The 22,816-nt window shown below is 38.5% G+C and overlaps 1 protein-coding gene across 5 annotated transcripts in view; it reads left to right on the top strand.

Annotated features, from left to right (window-relative positions):
* NALCN (sodium leak channel, non-selective) overlaps positions 1-22,816 on the top strand; it is a 221,913-nt gene that overhangs the window by 166,556 nt on the left and 32,541 nt on the right. For all 5 annotated transcript variants that reach the window (XM_032678968.1, XM_032678967.1, XM_032678969.1 and 2 more), the window contains 3 exons: positions 8,897-8,970; positions 20,489-20,590; positions 21,030-21,099. In XM_032678968.1, the coding sequence (XP_032534859.1) occupies positions 8,897-8,970; positions 20,489-20,590; positions 21,030-21,099 (246 nt within the window). The remainder of the gene's footprint in view (positions 1-8,896; positions 8,971-20,488; positions 20,591-21,029; positions 21,100-22,816) is intronic.

The following is a 22,816-nucleotide window of genomic DNA, read 5'->3' on the forward strand; positions in this document are numbered from 1 at the left end:
TGGCGCAAAAAGTACAATAGCATTCTGTTGCGTTCCTGATTATTCTTTTCTCTAAGTAATTTGAAAGAATAATTTTATCACATTCATTTTGAATATAACAGAAACTAATAAATTGTAATTGTACATGAACTCCAAGTAGAAAGCATTATTTATTTTTAAATACTACTGAATACTACCTTTTTTTCAGAAGTAATTCATGCAGAACTTTGTTCATAAGTATCAACAAAAATCATTCAAGCTTTTTCTTAATTTACTGAGTATCTGAGTAGAACTCTGTCCTACCATTTCAGTTTCCATATACCACTTGTTAAATAAACATGGCCAAGTCCATCAAGTCTTATCTATTTATGTCATTCACAGGATAATGCCAAAATCTATCTTGCTGTAACATTCAGAAAAGTCATTAAAACAATCTACCTGCTGGAACAATAATGGCTTATGGATCCAGCATTTTCTTGCTCATTACAATCATAATATTAAAAGATTTTTGTCCCACATCTCTTCTCATCAGATCTTTATAATGAAGTTAATATATGTGAATGCAATTATGTTTCAGGTTTACTAAAAATCAGGTGACTTCTTTGTCTGTTTTGCATTTTTAAAGATTTTGTTTCTTTTCAGATAAAATGGGTATGTAACAATGTCCCCATGTCTAAATAATCGATTTATAGATTTCCTTCTCATTAAGCATTTTACCAAATATACATTTGTGCTGGTAATGTTTTACTTCTCTGACTATGTTTGCCTTCAGAGCAGAGAAGACACATTTGCAATAGTAACAAGAATCTGTTCTTGTTATGGTCTGTCTCTGACTTCTGATGATTTTAAATTGCTTTGTCACTCTTCCCTTTAAATAATATGTTCAAAATTCTGCCTGGAAAAGTGCCAATTTTCAATTATATTCTGAGAGAAAGGAGGCAGGGGACTTGATACTTTTCCATTTTCAAAAAGAGCCATAACTCAGCACTTCTTTCTGGCATTTGCTTTCTACTTCATCAGTTTTACACTAAAATATTTAAAATTTTTGATACAAAGGCTGTGAAGATGCATTTATAGACAAAGGGATGATCATATTTCTCCATTTTCTTCAATCAATCAAAATACAGACATGGCAGAATCTTTAGTCCTGTTGTATTTTAACAGAGAAGAGCATGCATTAGTTAGGAGTGAAGGGAGAGGCCATGAGGAACTGGGTTACAGGAAAGCCCTTCTCTTTGAGCCTTGTACTCTCCCTTTCCCCACTTCTACCAAGGAATCCAGATCTCTGACTCCAGGCCCTTCAGTCTCTACCACCGATTCACAGAACTCATTCACAAGAGCTGGTTAACAACACTAGTCATAATCGTTTCTTTCTAGCGAACAGAATTATATGCATGTGCTTGTACAACCTGGAGTAATGTTCTTCCCTTGTCAGCCTGGCCAGGAGTCCCTCAGTTCCACCCTGCTGTTGGCTGCCATAAGTAATCTACCCAGCCTTCTTTACTAGCTTTTTCACGGGGTCTCCCTGGCTTCTGCATTGAGTAAAGATAGAAAACAAGGTTGCATTTGCCAAAATAAGCAGAGGGATGGATTGCCTTTCCTATGAGAACAAACTGAAAGAGTCAGGGGTTTTCATTCTGGAGAAGATAAGATTCTGGGGAAACTTTACAGCAGCTTTTCAGTAGTTAAAGGGGGCTTATAAGATGAGGACAGACTTTTTTTTACAAGGGCCTGTAGCAATAGGACAGGGGTTAATGATTTTAAACTAAATGAGGGTAGATTCATACCAGATATAAAGAAGAAATTTTTTATTATGACAGTGGTAAAACACTGGAACAGGTTCCCCAGAGAAGTGGTGATTTCCCCATCCTTGAAAACATTCACTGTCGGGTTGAATGGGGCTCTGAGCAACCTGATCTAGTCGACGATGTTGCTGCTCATGGCAGGAGGGTTGGACTAGATGACATTTAAAGGTCCCTTCCAAGCCAAAACAATCTATTTTTTTGTGAAAAATCTACCATTAAACCTCTGAAAGTTAAAAACTCAAGTATACTAAAGGGAAAAAAAACCCAAGCATATTATTACAAGACATAAAAGAGAGGGATTCTTCTCCCTCCCCAGAGCTGCTCCCCTGAGATGTGTCTGAGATGGACTATTATCATCCTCTTTAAGTCTTCGGAGGTTTTATGAGTATGCTAATATTATACTTGTCCACATTTTCAGACTTAATTGAAAAAGGTTCTTGGTTATGAAAGGACATGTAGATTTTCCAGACCAGTAGTCAGCTAATTAGAACATTGCTTTCCTTAAGAGAGAGGCAGCAATCAAGGTCTAGAAAATGAATTGAGGCTATTTCAGGTCAATGACTCCCAAGATTTAAGGAGATTATGCCCACTTCTCATTCTAGACGTCTGATCCAAAGGGACAGCCTTTGAGTCCTTGTGGCACTTACCTAAAGCTAGACCATTTTCTTGACTGTTTAGTAAGCCTATTTCTTTTATAGGACAACCTCACAAAGGGCCAGATTTTCACAGTCCAACAGAAAATAGTTAGTTCTACTTTGAGAGAGGGAAATGGATTAGGTGATCTCTAGACACCCCTTGTAATTGCATCCTTTATGATTCTGTAGGCATTAACCAAAGTTTTCAAAAGAGCTTAAGAAATTCCACACTACCTATAGGATTTAGTCACTTAACCTGCTTAAATTCATGTGAACATTTTGTTAGGCATCTACCAAAAACTTGCAGTCTGCCCTTCTGTCATTCTTCATGTGACTTTTGTCACATTCATTTTGAAAGAGTCCAGTCTCTTCAAACCAAAGATGCATAGGCAGAATGTTGTTGAACACATAATACTATTTGCATTTGAGAAGCTACACAGCAAAATCCTGTGGGCCAAAAATATCCTCTATTTCATGGAATGCTAAATCTTTGAATGGATTCTTACCAAATATTTCCTTGCATTTTCTTAAAAGTCATTCTGATATATTGCTTATTGTACTGACTCTTCATATTTTCCCTAGAAGCTGTACATATTTAAATAACATTATAATACCTAACAATCTGTTCATTCTGCAAGTCTACATAAACCATCTATTGACATACAACAAATCACAATTTGAAACAGAAGCTTTGGATGATTTTTTTTCCTTGCTTGGAATTTCTGTCATGGCACAGTAGACTATTCCTGTATAGTCCTGCAGTTGCCTATAAAAGATTACTATCAACAGCACTAAGCTAAAATTCCTAATTTTCATATAGCACTTAAGTAACTGACTTAGAAAAATATATTACATGCACTGCTTTTTTTTTTCCCATTGTCAAGCAAACATTTCAGGTATTTCTATCTCGTTATTTACTTATGACCTTGTCTCACCTTGTATTGCAGAACACCCACCAACGCTTGTCTCTTCTACCAACTCTGAAGTAGTCTGATACAAACATCACCACAGATTTTACCTGTTGATAGCATACAATTCTTTAGCAAGTTTGATTTGAAAATAATTGCTTTATGTAGTGTTTGCTGGGGTTTGTATATTTTTCTTGCTAGAAAAATACATCCAAACCTTGACAACGAATAGCATTTCTCAAAACTTTAAAACTTTAAAACTTACCTGGTATAAATTGGGATAGATCGCTCTGAAGTCAGCAGTGCTGTGCCAGTCAGTACATCTAGGCTGTAGGACTGGTCCGCAGTCGTTGCCTGACACTTTACAGAGGTTCCTGTGTTGCTTTGCTTTTAATCTTATGCCAAGGATCTTCTTATTCCAGGGTAGAAAGCCTGGATTTTTTAAACATGATACTAAATAAAAACTATCATTGAAAATATCTGCAGTACCTTTTCAAAGCAGTGGGTGGCACTTGCAGAGCAACAATGTTCTGTGATTTAGCTCTTTTTACAACACTTGCTGTGGTTTATTGCTTTGTCCTTGTTGACAAATGGGATTTCGTAGGGTGTAGTGTTCAGACCAAGTTCACACTGACTTGACTGAGGCATTTTTTGTGCCTGAAAGTCAGCAGCTGAGAAGGGTGCCAGCACTTGTGGAAGAGAAGCACTACCTGCAGATTTCCTAATTCTCTGTCTACGGGCATGTGTGTGCAAATAAAGGAGTGTGGGAACCAAGACATGAACTTTATTCATGGTTTCATAAAAGCACATACTTTCCATCTAACACCTTTCATCCAGGAAATACTACTGGTAATTTGCTGACCTGCCACAGTGATTCCTTACAGTTTAAAGTAACCTGCAAAAGTTCTTTAAAATGTGTTGCTGAAAACATATCTAAAAGTAATCAGATGCTGTTAGGTGATTTCAGGACAGTGACATATGCTAAAAAATAATCCTCTATAGCAGAAAGCTGTATGGCACTGTTATTTCTGCACTGAGTGTACTTATAGGTTACTTTAAGAAGTACAAAAAGAAAGAAAGAAAGAAAGAAAGGCTAATAAAGATACACTGAGGGTGTCCTCGCAGTACAGCACAGCCTGTAATAAAAAAACCCAGCAGGCTAAACAGATATCCCTAAAATAACCTCAGCAGAGTATGCTGTATTTATTTAATTCCACATCATCTGATTGAGTAATGTCTTTTATACATTAACACTGCTTATAATTTCCTCTGTAAAATTCAAGAACTCGGCAGGTATCACAAGTTTTAATTGCCAGCCTCATCTACACCAGCATGTGGCATCTAGACATTATTAAACAAAATACTGATCATCGTCCACGTTTTCCATTTGTACAGTTCCATTGCACTTGCCTGGTGTGCTATGCAAATTTGGAAAATTAAATGGGGAACAGTTTAGTTTATTTATCTAAAATAGAAGTAAGGATACATATTTTAAAAATCTATAGTATTGTTTGATTTTCTTCAGCATGAATATTGACATACGTGTTGCTATTTGACTGACTGCTGACTCCTTTAAATATGAGAAATGGATCAGTTGTGCTTCTCTAAAAATATTATCTTGTATTGCTGCTTCTGGATATTTTAAACTCAAGATAAATTCACCAGGGTTCTGCTGAAGGAAGGGCTCCTGAATCCTAAAGAGAAATGAGGACCATTAGCTTCAAAAATCATAAGGCAAACAGGATGGTAACAAACTGTCAAAACTGCACCTAAGCCACAGTCCATTAAGTATGGACCAAGGTTGGTGCCCAAGGATGTCCTTGGGTGCAAATTTCACAGTTAGTTGTGAAAAAAAGTGCAGCAAAAGTAAATGTACTCTGCCCAAATAACATGGTGTAACACCCTGTGTTCTGATCCCTTTCTCCATTCTCATGACTTCTTAGACATAGGGGGGAAGCCGTATGAGTACCAGCTGCGGTCACTTGGTCTGTTCAGCCTGGAGAAGAGCAGACTGAGGGGACACCTCATTGCAGTCTATAACTTCCTCGTGAGAGGAAGAGGAGGGGCAGGCACTGATCTCTTCTTTCTGGTGACCAGTGACAGGACCTGAGAGAATGGCCTGAAGTTGTGTCAGGGGAGGTTTAGGTTGGATATTAGAAAAAGGTTTTTCACCCAGAGGGTGACTGGGCACTGGAACAGGCTTCCCAGGGAAGTGGTCACAGCACCAAGCCTGAGAGTGTTCAAGAAGCATTTGGAAAATGCTCTCAGGCACGTGGTGTGATTCTTGAGGCTGTCCTGAGAAGGGCCAGGAATTGGAGTTAATGATCCTTGTGGGTCCCTTCCAACTCAGCATATTCTGTGATTCTGTGATTATTTGTTCAAGCATCACTGAATAAAAGTCGTGAACAGCTTTGGGTGTATGAACTAGAACCCAGTCTTTTCTTTCCCATCTCAGTGTCTGCAGACATGGGCTCCTTCCTATTGCTTCTGTTCATCTCTCTGGCTCTGTGGATTATGCACCTCTGGCTATGTGGCGGCCACATACCAGAGTACGGCACTATTCTTGCACATCTCCAGCAGGCAACTAAGCTTGTTCATTGAAGAAAACAGAAACAGGGAGTCAAGCCATTTCCAGCTGAGGCATGAAAGAGATTTAGTGCTATGCTTTTATGCAAAACATACACTACTGTTTCCTTCTTTGTTAGTCTTGCTACCTAGAGGGAGGATTCGGCAGTTCCTGATAGCATGTAAGTAGCCCTTGCCCTAGACCTGACAGCAGCTTTTCTTGAGGTGTTCTTTTTTCCTTGCTGGCACTAGCTGGTTTAATGCTTGGCTTGGGGAAGCACTAAGTGAATCAGTTCAAGCGCTCAACATCCTTTTGGAGTCTGACAATATGTAGATTCCTCACTTCTGCTTTTCTAGGACATGTTCCCTTGTTGACAACCTTGCTTGGGCCACAAGCTTTAATGCCAAGGTGTTTTGTCACCTACTTTATACACTGAAAAGTGGCCTATGCCAGATAGGGAACTGTAGACAATTTCAGGAAAATGTATTTGCCTCAGCTTTTTTGCCAAAATCAGATGAGCAAAAACTGGAAATTGGGAAGGAAATTAATGCTTCCTGTTTTTAAAATCTTTTTGATTTCTAAGATGATAACAAGAATTTTTATTAAAAATAAATGGACATAGCACATTAGTAGGCAGCACACATTTTTTCTCTGATATTTAATGTAATTGCAATTATTCTAAAGCAATTATTTGTAACAGGAAAAAACAACTGAAACAAAACTGCTGCTTTTCCAGTTTTCTTATTCCCATAAGTTTGATGTTCCTAGTTGAGCCCTAAAAAATTATTATGTAGCATCTTGTAAAATAGATACTCCTGTGGTTTGGAGGCTTCTTTCTGCAATCCTCAAGTGGGCAAAAACATTTTTATGGGATTCCACTGACATTAATTTCACTGACATTAGAAGAAAAAAAATATGTGAAAGAGTTGCTAGTGCTTTCAGCACTGTTAGTTATATCTAAATCCATAATAAAGTACCTTGCTTATAAATCCAGTAAACCTGTGTTGAGATACTGCAAATGAGTTAAAACCTACACAAGTATGTTTCAGTATATGAAATATTTATACCTACACATATTTATTATAATGGTATGTTAAGGAAACTTCCCTGTCTGACCATCCAGGAGCCACTCTGGCAGTCAGACTCTGGCACCATCTGAGTTGGGACCGAGGCTCCTTCACAGCTACACCCCCCCCACTCACAGTCAGACCAGGTTTCCTGACCACCTCGACCCCAGGTTTCCCATAGCAGAGTCTCAGACATACAGATCCTTAAAATAATTTAATGATGGTGTAATAACTAAATAACAAAATAACAGCTCGTGCTGGTGTCTCTGAGGAGGAATCCTCAACAAAGGGACCCCTGGGTGCTTATACCCTAACAGTTTAAGAACAGAAAAGTCTGGGGGTCATCAGCTCCTGCTGTGTCTCTGAGTGTCTGGTCCCCTGGATGGGCCACAGGTCCCTGTGCCCTTTGTTAGGCAAAGGGTCAACAGTTCACAGCGTCTTGCCTCAGGTTCTCATCACCCAGACAGAGCTCAATCTGCAGCTTCACACTGAGCTACCTGCACTAAATATATTCCTCAACAGGTATATCTCATACATTGATTTTCAATTTATATTTATGGGAACCATATCCAGGAAATGGAATCATTTTTTGTTTACATTCAACAAGCCTGTTACTAATTTTTTAATCTTAATTGAAAATCCAATACCTTATTTTCCAAACTACCTTCTCAAGTGTTTTATACTTTATTTCAGTTTTCAAGTTGCAGGTTTTTTAAGGAAGCCACAGATTCTCAAAATAGGGGTGTTTTCAAATAATCTGTGTTCTTACTTCCACAGGCTGTACAGAGATGGGTTAGAGCATGAAAAAGGTTAAAGGGGCCATGCTTGAGAAGACAAGGGGTAGGAATGAGATTGTAGCTTGCAGGTGTGGGTTAAAAGCAGTAGCCATTTTATTAAGTACAACCGGTACAACTTAAAAGTTTAGGTATTTTCTAGGCTTCTGCTTCTCTTCAAAGTAAGATATCTAACTGTGACTCGGAGTTAATCCGAGTCTTGAGAGAAGTTCTAGAAAAATTATTTGTCAAATGACTGGAGATAGTGTTTTAGAAACATGTAAAGAAGATTTAAAGTAATGTGCTTAAAGATTCCATTTCAGATTGATCAAAAACAGGGCAAACATTGCTAGGAGTTTCCAAATCTCTCTCAACCATTTTCTTCACGATAACAATCTCCAAACAGTTGACAGATTTAAGTCTTACAAGGTACCAGGGGCTTTCTGTTCATCACAGGTGTAATTCCTGACCTAAATTCTTCAGCTGTTATTTGTTCCTTGAGTTGCCATATTTGTTAATCACTTGCTTAGTAAGTAAGTGCTTGTTTTTTCATGTATCTCAGTCCTTTCATTTCCCATTCAGGAAGTCCTGTTCACAAGAATATGCCCGAAACCCTGTTCATGACCAGAGGCAAGCACAAGCACATTTTGCACACCACCCTTTTTTGCTCTACATCTGTGGGGGAAAAAAGGGGCCTACTTTCATCTTATCTATATCTATAGTCAAGGCATCTCCAGAGTACAATCCAGCCTAGTCAAAATCCAAAGTGGAGAATGAGTAGCAAAAAGGCATGACTTGGCCAACTGGAGAAGAAATGTGTCATAAAGGAAATAACATTTATTCTAGTCAACAAAACTATCGGCTTCTTTCTACACAGAACTACCTAAGGATTGGGGTAGAGAGGCCAAAAGCTGCAAGATAAGGCTAGGATCTTAGGTATTCCTCAAGGAATTTGCTCTGCGTAAACATTTTTAGTTTTTCTGCCATCCTTTTCCTGGAAAAGAACACCCATTATGCAGACTGTGAAAAATAGTTTTATCATAAAGAACCTTATGTCTTTAATTTTACATGCACTCAACATCATAATGTTTCATTGGTCTGTCACATACACACTATATTTTATGACAATTAAAAAGTACGCTGTCTTTTTCTTAATTTTATAGCTCCGTAAATCTGTTTTCAGCATCAGAGCAAGAAATCTTCTGGAAAAAGAGACGGCAATCAATAAAATTCTAAGGTAAGAGTCAGATGTGATTTGGTATTGTTTTGACTGTTGTCTGATTTCTCATAACCTTGTTTTTCACAAATGTTACTGAATGTATAGTATTAATAGTGTATCCCTTTGTAGTACATCTATTGCTTTCATTATCAAAAATAAATTGCTCTTTTCTCTGGCCTATATTATATGTTTAAACAGCAATAAGAGAGAGATTGTTCTTCTTTGGTATGTATTTGAATTCTGTGTCACGCAGAAAGATCACATTTCAGCTCATTTCACTTCTTCCTTCTAAATTAACTAAAACATGCCCCTTCACAAGTGATGTTATTTTACCTAAAGAATTCTAGCCTGGTTCTGGCAAGTATGTGCACATAAACGTTCACAGGGATTGCACACTAGAAAGCGTAGACTACAGCCAATGATATTCCAAGTACCAAATCGATAAAGAAGAAGATTTCAGAACTGTGACTTCTGTAGAAGGATTTCCTGAATGTTTTAATAATGATCACTCCTTTTGGTATTCTGTATCAAGTAAGTACTCAGTACCATAAGTGAATAATGCCAGTCTGAGTCTCCAAGGCCCATGTCTGACGTTGTCATATAGGTAACACCATGCTGCATTTTTTCATGCTACTGTTGGTTTTACGTTAAAATGGCTGTTCTTGGTATAAGGTGCATTAGCAATGCCAACACTTAATAGATCATTCTTTTTATATTTAAATTCTCAGCAAAGCAGGTGCATCTCCAGAGTATTGTCAATGAGAGGTCCCAGGTAAGCACACAGTATAAACAGGAATAACTTTGTTGAAAAGTGTAGATTAAGTGAGGCAGTGTTTTGTGAGGAGCAGTGAACTAGAAGTTCAGTGTGATTTCTGAATTATGAAGTTTCTTGAATCCATGCCATTTGAGAAGTATTGGTTCTTTTTAATGTTCTATCAGAATACAGAACAGGGAGAACTATAGAAATTGTTGTGAAACTTTTTCTGTCTTTAAATCCATGTAATGAAAACATAAAATTACTAATTCAAATGAATTTTCAGTGTAAAAATATTGTTCATAAATGTAAATACAGTACCATAAGTATTCAATTTTAACAAATCTTAGTGCTCTATTTGTAAGCATTTTTTTCAGTTATGGGATTGTACCTTGATTTTACAGGCATAACTGTTAAAGATAGATTAATCAAAAAACTTTTAAAAATATGGTTTTAGATACAAGCATCCTGGCATCATTTCAGTGAAACATCTTTAATGAAATTCTGTGTTATATGACAACTGTGAAATGCTATTGACATCTCCAGGGTTACACAAATGTCAGGTTTTTTGATGTGTTTCTTATACTATACCACAGAGAAAAAATGTAGACAAAGAAAATATCCTACTTTTATATATTTAATTTTTTTTAATTACATCTCTAGGGGCTCCATTCTTTTTTAGACAGAAGACAAAAATTAAGTTCTGCAAAACTGAAATTAAGAATTCTGATGAATTCTCCCACCAGCATAGATTTTTCCTCTTTTCAGGATAAATCTGAAACAAAATGGGAGGAGAATCTAAGCAAACCATTGTTTGGATTTCACTAATTTCTCAGACATACCAGGACAGGATCAGAAATCAGTCCTTCCAGTTTCAATCCTACTGAATTCCACTTGGTCCTACAGATCACGGCTTCTGCCAAAATCTTGTGTCTAGAAAGACTTCTCATAAATTCACCCAAATTCCTCAGAAGAAAAGTTTCTGAGGAAGAAGAAGAAAGTTTTCATTTACTAATCTATTATTTTATTTTTAATTAATCTATTTAATCTATTAATTTAATCTGCATTTACTGCTCTTTCTCATCTATTTCCTGGTTCATCAGCAATGAACTTTGAGAAACACAGAGAAAGGAGGGAACTTGTGTGAAGTAAGAAAAACGTGGGATCACATGTCCTCTAATGCTTTCTTGGGATGCTTGTAAGTCATTTACAAAGAAGCAGTCTTATTCTCCTCCTGAGAAAAAGGAACAAATAGTGTTTATTGTTCCTTGGTTTTGCCTCAAAATTGTTAAATAAGCTCTGATCTATGACATTTACAATGCACCTGTTTCAGCATAAAAAACCTGTGTTCATGGCATATCTGGTGGGCATGCTGATAGAGAGCATTGCCAGTGAAGGTCTGACTGGTCCTGAGCACTGACAGTGTTTCCACGTTGATGACAGTGTTGCCACTGTTGATGCAGGTGAGTTTTACAAATAGAGGAAGTGATAAGATTTACATCTGAAATTTTAGATTCAGTTTAAGTTACACAGGAAAATTCAAACTCTCAAGACTTTTTCTCATTTTTGCTATAGTTGTAAATTACATAAACCCCTTAATAAAATTAGGTGACTCTCAGCTATTCAGAATATCTGAGAAAAGAACAAATGGCATTTATGCCAAGAACAATAAGAGATAACTCAGGATGTCCCTTCAGAAAAGATTGCTTCTAGCATCTTCTTAATTTTTGTCTACCTGAATTAAGGAGCATTTATCTAAAGCAATGCCTCTACACAGTAAAACCGCCCATGGGCAGCTTCAGCTTGACAAAATTGCTGCACTGAAAGAGAATTTTAAGTCTGTTCTAGCTTAAGTCCACCTCTGACCTTTTCCCCTCTATTTTTTAAACCTTGTCAATTTATATTTTAGTCAAATTGTGAATGTTTCAATATAACCAACTGTACTATGCATTACACAAAGATACCTCTATGTCTCTCTTATGCATCTTTCTCTATGCAAACCTTGTTTTTCCTTTTGTATGCTGAACTGCAGTTTGACTTCTTCCCCAAGAAGAGGAAGAAGGATATGAATAGCCCTGACAACCCAGAGAGACAGTTCATACATTCAATCCTAGGTGTCTCACCTCCTCATCTAGTGTTACATTATGCAGCAAAATGGGGGTCTAGGGTCTCTTCTCCTGAAGCTTTCTTGCTGCACTGCAGGGGAACTACCTAGTTTCTGAACATCCTTGTTTTGAAACTAACCTTCACCTGGCCTCCTTGAGGTCTTTGTGCAATTAGGCATGGGAACCAAGTTAAGGATGTAGTAACTACTGTCCTGAGTACTTTTACCAATGGTTTGCATCTTTGCTCTGCCAGTGTCAGAGCATAGAGGGGCTTAACTCTTCATATAAATCCATTCTGAGGTAGGGACTCCACTACTGGAAAATGAAACAAGGTTAGAGTATAGACAGTTAGGACAACTTTTTTAGAACAAAGTCTCCTCTGAATTGCAAACAGCTCCATTGCTTTCTGAAAATTATGATACATTTCCTTCAGCAGCAATAATCACTTCTAGCAAATTTAATTCCTCCTGCATATCTTCAGTGATTCACACTTTTGTCTCACTGTAGCTTGCTGTGAGCACTGCTTTTCCTCTTAAAAGCAAGTTCTGTGTCTGTGGTTCTTGTGACACTCATTCTTGAAAGATCATTATCTAAGAATGAGGTCTAGTCCTTTGGTCTAGTCCTCTAGTCCCACTGGCTTTCTGAAGCAGACAGAGTGGAGTAGGTCCAGTCAAAACATTGTGTATAAATCAGTCCATTCTCTCCAGTGCTATGAGGATAAGTTATAAACAGTACAGAATGGTGGGGAGACTGAGTAAATTAAAATTAGTTTCACAAAGTCCAAAATATAATTAAAGTCTCAGTGTTGCAAAACCTGATTCTGTTGTCTATTAAACTGTGCTTCAAAGAATCAGAGAATATTTGAGATTGGAAGGGACCTCTGGAGGTCATGTTGTCCAACCTCCCTGTTCAAGCAGAGTCACAACAGCCAGTTGCCCAGGACCATGTCCAGATGCCTTTTGAATACCTCCAGGGAAAGAGACTCCTCAACACAAATGTATAAAACTATGTATTGTGACAGTTTGGGAAACTAACATTTTTTTATTTTAAATGGGCAGCTTTTTGTTTGCTTTTCATTACAGCTGATGCTGTAGTCAAACTGCAAACTGATGCTAAGGGTGTGCAATAGGATTTTCACTATTCTAGATAAGATTTGCCTGATGTGTTTCCTGGGCCTGAGGAAATAACATAACTCATGCTTAAGTGGAATCTTAAGTTTCATGAACACCTAATTGAGTGAAGTGCATTTATCTTATGTTTGAAACTGAGACTACCATGAGTACCCCATGCAGTACCCCATGCATTGGGGTGGGGGGAAGAAGGAGGGAGAGAAAGAATTGCTTGAATTAAGTAATTAAGTATTCCATTCTACTAATTTGCTAATGTCCTAGTTAGAACAGCTGGGACCAGTTCATCACTGGATGGGTGTAACCCAAAACTGTGTATTCTATAGCCTTCCATGCCATTTCCCAGGAACTGTTGTCAATAGACCATTTACACCATCTGCCCAGAGCAGCCTGACTTCTCAGGCTATAAACTGGGTGTTAAGAGGCCTGTAAGATAGGAGGATGCTCCTGTCCTCACACCCGTTGTGGAACTCTCCGCCCTGAGGGAGGTACTGCTGGGCATTCCTGCCTGAACTGGAGGATATATAATCTTGGAGTCTTGGAACTTTTTTAACCACTCGTGGGATCCAGAGGAAGACTGCAGATCACCGCTCTCAACCAGACTGCAATCACCACTCTCGACTGGACTGCAACCACCACTTTTCAACCAGACTGCAACCACCACCCTCGACCCGACTGCAATCACCACTCTTGACCAGACTGCAACAGCACTCTCACTAACAGGTTTTTTCCCCTCTCCTTTTGCTTTGGACTCAGAGGGGCCAACGAACACCACTCTGTTCATGCCCCAGGGTGCTGGGTTATACGTTTGGGTTTTGTGGGTTAAAACCAACTGTTTGTCTGTATAATCGTATTTATTGTATTATTTTATTAAATTGTTATTCTGACTTATAATCTCTCTTTTGAGTTGAGTTCATTTCCCCTGCTGGTTTACCTTTAAACCAGCACAGCTAATATGCTAGAAGTTAATTCAGACTTTGTTCCTACAAGTATTTCTGCAAAATACAGTGTTGGTTTGTTTTTTTTTTGAATGAGCAAGAAACAAGGTTCTCTGTGCTTCTAGGAAAGTTATAAAGTTTATCTCTGAATAAAATCTCTCTGAACACTAATGTATAAACACCTTTCACAAGAGAATGAGCAAACATTTTCATTAGTTTATCACAGGAATTTGGTCAGAGGGGAACTTTGTAGGCCATATGGTCCAACTGCCCAGTTGCTAACCCTGGATCAGACCAGCTCTTGTTTACCCTGGGTCAGCTCAGCTCTGCATCTTCCACCTGGTCTGGTTCTACAAGAAGGGTCAGAAGAAGTATCCAGGGAACTACAGGCTTGATAGCCTGACCTTGTGGAAGATAATAGAGCAGATCATCATCAGTGCCATCATGCAGGACATACAGAACAACCAAGGGATCAGCCCGAGCCAGCATGTGTTTGTGAAAGGCATGTCCTGCTTGACCAACCTGATCTCCTTCTATGACAAGGTGACCCACTTTGTAGATGAGGGTGAGGCTGTGGATGTTGTCTGCCTGGACTTTAGTAAATTCTTTGACATCATTTCCCACAACATTCTCCTGAAGGAACTGGCTTCCTATGGTATGGATGGGTGCACTCTTCACTGGGTGAAATCTGTCTGGATGGCTGGGCCCAGAGAGTGACAGTGAATGGAGTTACATCCAGTTGGCAACTGGTCAGTGGTGGTGTTCCCCAGGGCTCAGTATTGGGGCCAGCCCTGTTCAATATCTTTATCGATAACCTGGATAAGAGGATCAAGTGCAACCTCAGTAAGTTTACTGATGACACCATCTTGGGCAGGAGTGTTGGTCTGACGGAAGGCAGGAAGGCTCAGTGGAGAGATATGGATAGAATGGATTGATGGGCTGAGGACAACAGTTCCATAAGACAAAGTGCTGGGTCCTGCACTTGGGTCACAACAACCCCATGCAGTGCTACAGGTTGGGGGCAGAGTGGCTGGAAAGCTGCCAGCAGAAAAGGACATAGGGGTGCTGGTTGACAGCCAGCATTGTGTCCAGGCAGACAAAAAGCCAATGGCATCCTGGATTGTATCAGTAGTAGTGTGGCCAGAAGGATCAGGGAAGTGATTGTCCCCCTGTACTCAGCACTGGTGAGGCCACACCTTGAAACCTGTGTTCAGCTTTAGCCCCCTCATGACAAGAAAGACACTGAGGTGCTGGAGCATGTCCAGAAAAGGGCAACGGAGCTGGTGAAGGATCTGGAGCACAAGTCTTATGAGGAGCAGCTGAGGGAACTAGGGATGTTTCGGCTGGAGAAAAGGAGGCCGAGAGGAGACCTTATCATTCTCTACAACTGCCAGAACATTGTACTGAAGTGGGGTTCAGTCTCTTATACCAGGTAACAAGTGACTGGACAACAGGAAATGGCCTCAAGTTGCGCTAGGGGAGGTTTAGGTTGGATGTTAGGCAAAAAGTCTTCATGGAAAGGGTGGTCAAGCACTGTAATAGGTTGCCCAGGGAAATGGTTGAGTCGCTATCTCTGGAGGTATTTAAAAGACACTTAGGGCCATGCTTTAGTGGTGGACTTGGCAATACTGGGTTAACAGTTGGACTTGATCTTTAATATCATTTCCAGCCTAAATGATTCTATGATCCTAGAAGACATACTATTCTTTATTAGAAATTTGCCTGCATTAAATAAGTGACTTAGTTCTGAATCATTTGCAACAAATTTCTTGGCATATATTTTATGTTTTCTCTCTTAAGAGTATGATTTCTTTCTTCATAACTTTGAGGGTTTGATACCATGCATTTCTCAGAACAAATGTTCCAGATAATTTGATGTTAGTTGTTGTCAGGCGCAAAATCCAGACTTAGTCCACCTTCCTCAATATCTACAAGCATATGGCATGATTGGATTTCACCTACCTAATGCAAAGACAAAAAAAGGAAATTCTGGAATGCACATATCCACTGGTAAGAAGTTACTCTGTTCCATGGGGTTTGTGCCAACTGACCACCATGTTACGGATCAGTGCAAAGCACAGCTGTGAAGTAGAGTTATTGGGCTATGGAGTCTCCAACACTGCAGGTATGGAAAAAGAAGTTAGACAAACATCAGCCCCAGATAATGTAGCTATTGTTGATCCCATTTTGAGAGAGGTGATAGACTGGAGTCACTTGAGGTTTCTTCTTCTATATTGCTTTTATTAATTCTTCTACAATTCAATACAAATTGTTATTATACTAATATCTGTGAGAGGAGAAGCTGAAACAGCAAAGCAAGAATGGCAATCAGAGTAAAAAATTGCTAAAGAAAAAAGTCTGCTACCATAGCTCAGCTGGCTGAGCAGACACTAAAGATGTGACTGGTCTTTCTTTAGAGGCATATGGAAGGAAACAAGAAAAAAAAAGGAAAAGAAAAATCATGGATTATACAAGTTGCATTAATAATCCATTTTATTTCACCATCCAAATTCATATTTCTTTAAAAAAAGAACAGTAGTATAGCTGTGGTGAAAATGTGCATTTTACTTGCTATTCAAAAAGTGTCTTATTGAATTAAATTTATAAATGAAAGAAACACTACAACATCTATCAGGTGGATTCCCCATAAATCTTAGATTGGCACATTCAACCATGTATTCCAAGTTAGATGGAATTATAATGAGAGCAGAGAAAGATTTAGTAAGGTTAGAGAGTCATAGAGAGTGGAAACAGTGCTGAATGAGGATGATAACTGAGTGTTGTACTGCAGGGTACCACACTGCTAAGACTTCAGTTTGAGCGCGTTTCAGAGAGAACAAGAACAAAAGCACACAGTGATTTATGCAGTTGCTACAGTTACTACATAAGTACTCACTCATTCAAATAACGAAGAAAAAAACCCAAATTGGTGTTATACTGGAATAAAAGATGAGTAAACACTTGTTGCAGAAAGGATGCCTGACTAAGAAGTCCAAGCATGAGCCATATGCATACTCTCTGCAAGAGACCTCGGAATACTGATTAAAGGTATAGTATTTTAAAGTATTGATCAAAACATTTAACATTTTACAGTAGGTCAAAGAATGTTGCTTGAACACTCTGTTCACTACTTATATTTCAGGGATCCCAAAGCAGGAAATAGTTTGAAGGACTTCAAAGTTTGGACCTCCTAACAGGTTACAGGTAATACAAATTATGTGGCACAAACTATGTGGTATCCCAGTAGTATATTGTTCTGTGTAATCTTCAACTGCTTTCTAATAACCTACCAAATTGTATTTTCTGTTTCAGGATATTTTATTGTATTTGCACTTTTCAAGGAAGATTTGGAGCGTGTAGTTGGCAGCTGCTGGACTCTACTCCAAGTTCTGCAGTGGGAGTCTGAAAGCTTGACATATTTCTTGTCTCTTCTCCTTTGTTTCATGACTTCCTTTTTCCTCCACAAGTGAAAGTGAACCTCTCTATCATAGAGGTGGTATAGGAAGATAAAAAGGACAGTTTTAGCTAAAAAAAGTGATTTTGCCTCTGTTGTTCAAGGAAAGGTCAAAAGATTCTGATCAGCTGCAATTACATAAAGATGTATCAAGGCAAGAAAAGCATTTTTTTTTTTTTAAACTCCAATTTTCAAATCACATAGGACTGAATTTTTAACACTGTGGCATACTGATTGTCCCCAGTGTGGGATTCAGCTTCAGGCAGTCAAATATGCCTGTGAGCTAAGAGATGACCATCTAGTTGACAGAAGTCCAGTCAATAAAAATAGTGGAGCCCAGTGAGATCTTTAGCTGACTGCTTTGTCTTTATATGCCCACTTTATGGTTACTTTAATACTTTCAGAACATAATTAATTAGATTAATTGGCCAAGCATTCAACGAAGTTGTCCACATAGGGACATACAGTACTGTATGAGATGCCAGAGGATGTCAAAGACATCCTCTTGAAGATGGGAGGTAATACAGAAATTTGTAGGACTATTGTACCTTGTACCCTGCTGGAGCAGCAGCTGGAAGCAAGGCAAGATACTCCAAGGCATGGCAGGTGGTGCTGGACACCTCTGTACAACCAATTTAATTGAGTCCTACAGCTCTGTTGGTTATGAGGGAAGCCTGGACACACGGATCACATGCAGGCACTGAGAGTGAGTACTTAAGTGTATGCCTGCAATGAGAACGCAAATCCTACTGCAGACTTTTAAATTGGCAACCATACCATTCTGAAAACTTCATGGCACTTGCCTTCTTTTTCAAAAGTCCCAAAGATCTGCAACTCTAGGTGTCTAAGCAGCTGAAAAATATCCAGATTCTGAGTCAAAAGTATAAGAAAGTATAACAAAGTATCTGGAAATACCAGGAAGATTAAGGCAGTCATTCCCATGTAGTGGAGAATGCTCAGAGAGAGACTGTCAAAAGGAGCCATGGCCTTTTCAGGACAGCATCTTTTTCTCTGGAAATACAAAAAAATTTCTTTGCAATTACTTGATAAAAATTTCTGATCTCTCTGCTATACAACTGGTATTTCATTATTTCTCTTTTCACTTCAGTAGGAGCTGCAGGGCTTCCAGAGGTATTGAAAATAAGGCAATGGATGTAAATTCTAAATATGGATTTAGTAATCTAATTTAGAGATCATAAACAACACTAAGTCTTTCTACAGGTGTTAGTTACTCTTTATGCATGCCCATTCTGCCATAGTATTCCCATAGTATATGGGCTAAGTCTATTGTATTATACAATTAATAATAAAATAAGCCATCTTCTTCATTAGTCAGGTAAAGAATTTATTGTTTGAGCATTTAAAATCTCTTTTATTGTGAACACTAAGAGTTTATGTAACTTGGTATTCAAGTAATTGTGTGCAAGAACATGAAAAGTTTATGTGCAAGTCACTTTTTGATGTCAAGAAAATAATTTCTAGCTGTTAAAAGCAAAGCACAATAATTTATATTTACAGGGGGAAAAAAAAAGACAAGTTAATCTCTTTGTCACAGCGAGAACCCTCTATACAGAACTTTCCATTGCCTCTCCTAGGAAAAACTGGACTGTCATTTTAATGGATTTAGATATAATCTATTTTTAGGAAATAATTTTTTACTTTTTTCTTTTTTTAGTCAAAAATTGCACAGGTATTCAGATATCTCTGTTGTTTTCTGACAGTGTTATATGGTATCATCCTCCATAATATAATGCTTAAAATCCATTGGCATTAAAATGTTCATGATTTGCCTAAGATGAGCTGTGTTTTATAAGACATGTAGTAATTTTCTTAAATGTCATGATGCTTCAGTTCAGTGTAGTATAACCTAATGCTTTTTATAACAAGTGTAGCACAATGCATTTTTTTCTGGCATGCTAATCTGACTGGCAGTGATGACACTGATAAGCATTCTAAGCTTCTTGTTTTTGTTCCAGATCTCACTTTGGATTCATACTTCTATCATTTATGTGTTTATATCCAAAAGAAGGAGAAAAAACACAGAAGAGTGAAAAACAAAGTCACATTGGGGAAGAACATGCCATGTACACCTTTTGCAATCAAGCATGCTCATTCCATGCTGTCAAGGACAGCATTTATCTAAGCCCTACAGCAGACTGGCAAATTGAGTGGTTACTCAAATGGTGTATAATTTTTTTAATCTTTTTTTTTAAAAAAAGGAGATTCTATTCAATAAAAAGTATGGAATATTACCAGTTGGGTCTTGTGTTTCTCTGGATGGTTGCATAACACAAAATGAGCAGTAAGGATTGCACAGTGTAAACTTAAAATTGAAGCATTCCTGTAATGTTAAAATATGTTTCCAGTGTTGAAATTCCATCTCTCAGGCATCAGAATATTTGTGTGAGCTATTTCAGTGGAAACATCTCTTTTTCTTAAGCAAATCAATTCCATTGTAGCCATCAAGATAAAGATATGCATGCTCTGTTTAGCTGTAGCACACACTTACTAGCCAACAAATACTCATCTCTGCCAAAATGTGTAAAATGTAAAATGTGTTTGCCAAAACAAAATGAACTGTGAGCAAACAAGTGAGAAAACCCACACAGCAAAATGTTGCAAGTTGAATGCATTCACAGAGAGCAGACATTTCATTTGCAGGATATCAGCAACGTGCAGCTTTTTATTTCATACCATATATGATTCCAGTTATTTAGAACGCTCAAAGTTATGCTGTAATTCTTAAATGTGTACATACAGCCCTGAAAGGTACTAAAATTGCTGTTGTACTTGTCCTATTCCCTTCTTTATTGCTGAGAAGCTGGTTTTACTAAGGATTAGTGCATTGCTTCAGCCCTTTCACACTTTGTGAACTCTTGAGGGACCGTAAATTCTACAGCAAACTGGATAAAAAAGTTGTAGATGGCCCTTGCTAAGGCATGAAGGAGGTTCATTGGATGACTGGTCATGTTGCAGAGTGAGGACCATTGCTTTGGAAATGTTTTCATGGAAAGTACATTGCTCTTTTATTATTTTTGTCTGTTATTATTGAAGAACTTGGTTCCCACAAAGCAAAGCTGACTTTTCTGAATATGCTACCTCTGAAATTATCATTTATACTGAAAACTCTCTGTCATCATATTTATATTTCTTTGTAGGGCCTGCACTAGACAACGCATGCTGAGTGGATCATTTGAGGGGCAGCCAGCAAAGGAAAGGTCAATACTTAGTGTCCAGCATCATATACGACAAGAACGCAGGTAAACATGGACAAAAGAGATGGTTTTAAAACTATTCTTAAAATAAAGGTGACAAAAATAATTAAATCTGAGCAATACTTAAGATGTGAAAACCCAAAATTACCTACTTGTACAAAGAACTGAATTCTACATTCTTCATTGTTACCATAATGAAATTCATTGTACTGTATAAATGGAAAAAATGCCTTTTTATTTCAAATGTCATTCCCTTTGCCAACTACAAAGCTATCAGTTTAAAGATCAGAAGGAAAGAAATTGGCTTATGTTAGACCAGATTGAAAACAATTGAAGAACATATAAGCTTCTGATGTTAGTGAGAGAAAAATGATAAGAATTTGAGATATTGGGTGTCTGGAGAGCAGTGCTTTATAATGGCCATCTTATAAAGGTCAAAATTTCATCTTGAGATGTATTGTTAAATTGATTATTATTGTTTCAGGTCACTGAGACATGGTTCCAACAGCCAGAGAATCAGCAGAGGAAAATCTCTTGAAACGTTGACTCAAGATGTAAGTCCTCATAGAAATGATGGTTTTGATTTTTGGGAATATAAAAAGTAAGACTACATACTATCAAATAAATGCTTGTGTAAGACTAATTTCTATTTATGAAGTAGCTTACAATTTATCTTTTGAAATCTTGAAACGAAGTCATATAACAAATACTGTAACTGCATTAGAATTATCCTCAAAATAATTGCCATGGTTATTTCACTGATAGACTTACTGGTTTTGGAACACTTGCTGAGACAGATTCACTGAAGCTGTAGATACTACATTAGGAACACAACAATTGCTACCCAGGACACCTTAAAAAGGCTTGCTCTGGAATTACACAGGTCACTCAGGCTGGCAATATAGCACTTCAGAATTTCTGGTGGAAGTTTAGCGATATTTTTCAAGCAGTAGAACTGTCAGATAAAAGGACAAAGACAGTAATCATGAATTTCACTGTAGTGTAGTTTCATACAGTTAAGTGCGTTTTCATTTCTGCAAATTCATACCATATTTTGTGGAACTCTATGACAATGGAAATTCAAGGGGCAATATTAGTCCTCTCATTCCAAATTATCAAGAAACAGAATCACAGAATCAATTAGGTTGGAAAAGACCTCTAAGATCATCGAGTCCAGCCTATGGTCTAAGGCCACCTTGTCAACTAGACTATGTCATTAAGTGCCACATCTAGTCTTTTCTTAAATATCTCCAGGTATGGTGAATCCACCACCTTCCTGGGTAGCCCATTCCAATGCCCAGTCACTCTTTCTGTGAAGAACTTCTTCCTAATGTCCAACCTAAATCTCCTCTGGCGCAGCTTAAGACTGTTCTCTTGTCCTGTCACTAGTTGTCTGGGAGAAGAGACCAACCCCCACCTGGCTACAACCTCCTTTCAGGTAGTTGTAAACAGCGATAAGGTCTCCCCTGAGTCTCCTGTTCTCTAGGCTGAACAACCCCAGCTCCCTCAGCCACTCCTCATTGGTCTTGTACTCCAGACCCTTACAAACCTCATTGCCTTTTTCTGGACAAGCTTCAGCACCTCAATTTCCTTCCTAAATTGAGGGGCCCAGAACTGGACACAGTACTGGAGGTGCGACCTCACCAGCACTGCATACAGGGGAAGAATCACTTCCCTAGTCCTGCTGGCCACACTATTCCTGATACAGGCCAGGATGCCAATGGCCTTCTTGGCCACCTGGGCATACTGCTGGCTTATGTTCAGCCTGCTGTCAATCAGTACCTTTCTGCCTGGCTGTTCTCCAGCCTCTAGTGCTCCATGGGGTTGTTGTGGCCAAAGTGCAGGACCCAGCACTTGGTCTTGTTGAACTTAAACTGTAGGTAACTAAAGCAGATGTGACTTTGTTAGTGTCCAGTAGTAAGGATAACACCCAGCATTACCCCACCATGAGTGCTCCAAAGACTCACATAACTCAGAATAGTGATACTGATTGTACCCTTCACTGGATGAGCTCAGACGGCATCCTCCCTCGCTCTCCCTGTCCCTGTACTCAGCATTCACTGCCTGTATGTTCTGCATGCCCCGCAGCGTGGTAACCATGAAGCAGGCTTGAGAAGCTTAAGGGGTGTCTAAAGCCTTTTCTTTCCCAGTCTTTGCCCTTAGTAACTTTGATGGTATTCATTCCAGTTCAGAGAGACTGGCTGAGCTTACAGGACCTCTGTTTTTAAAGTTAAAAGTTAGATTGGATGGAACCTCGAGCATGAAATTAGA

The sequence above is a fragment of the Chiroxiphia lanceolata genome, chromosome 2 (assembly GCF_009829145.1).
Source record: "Chiroxiphia lanceolata isolate bChiLan1 chromosome 2, bChiLan1.pri, whole genome shotgun sequence".
NCBI classification, from domain to species: domain Eukaryota; kingdom Metazoa; phylum Chordata; class Aves; order Passeriformes; family Pipridae; genus Chiroxiphia; species Chiroxiphia lanceolata.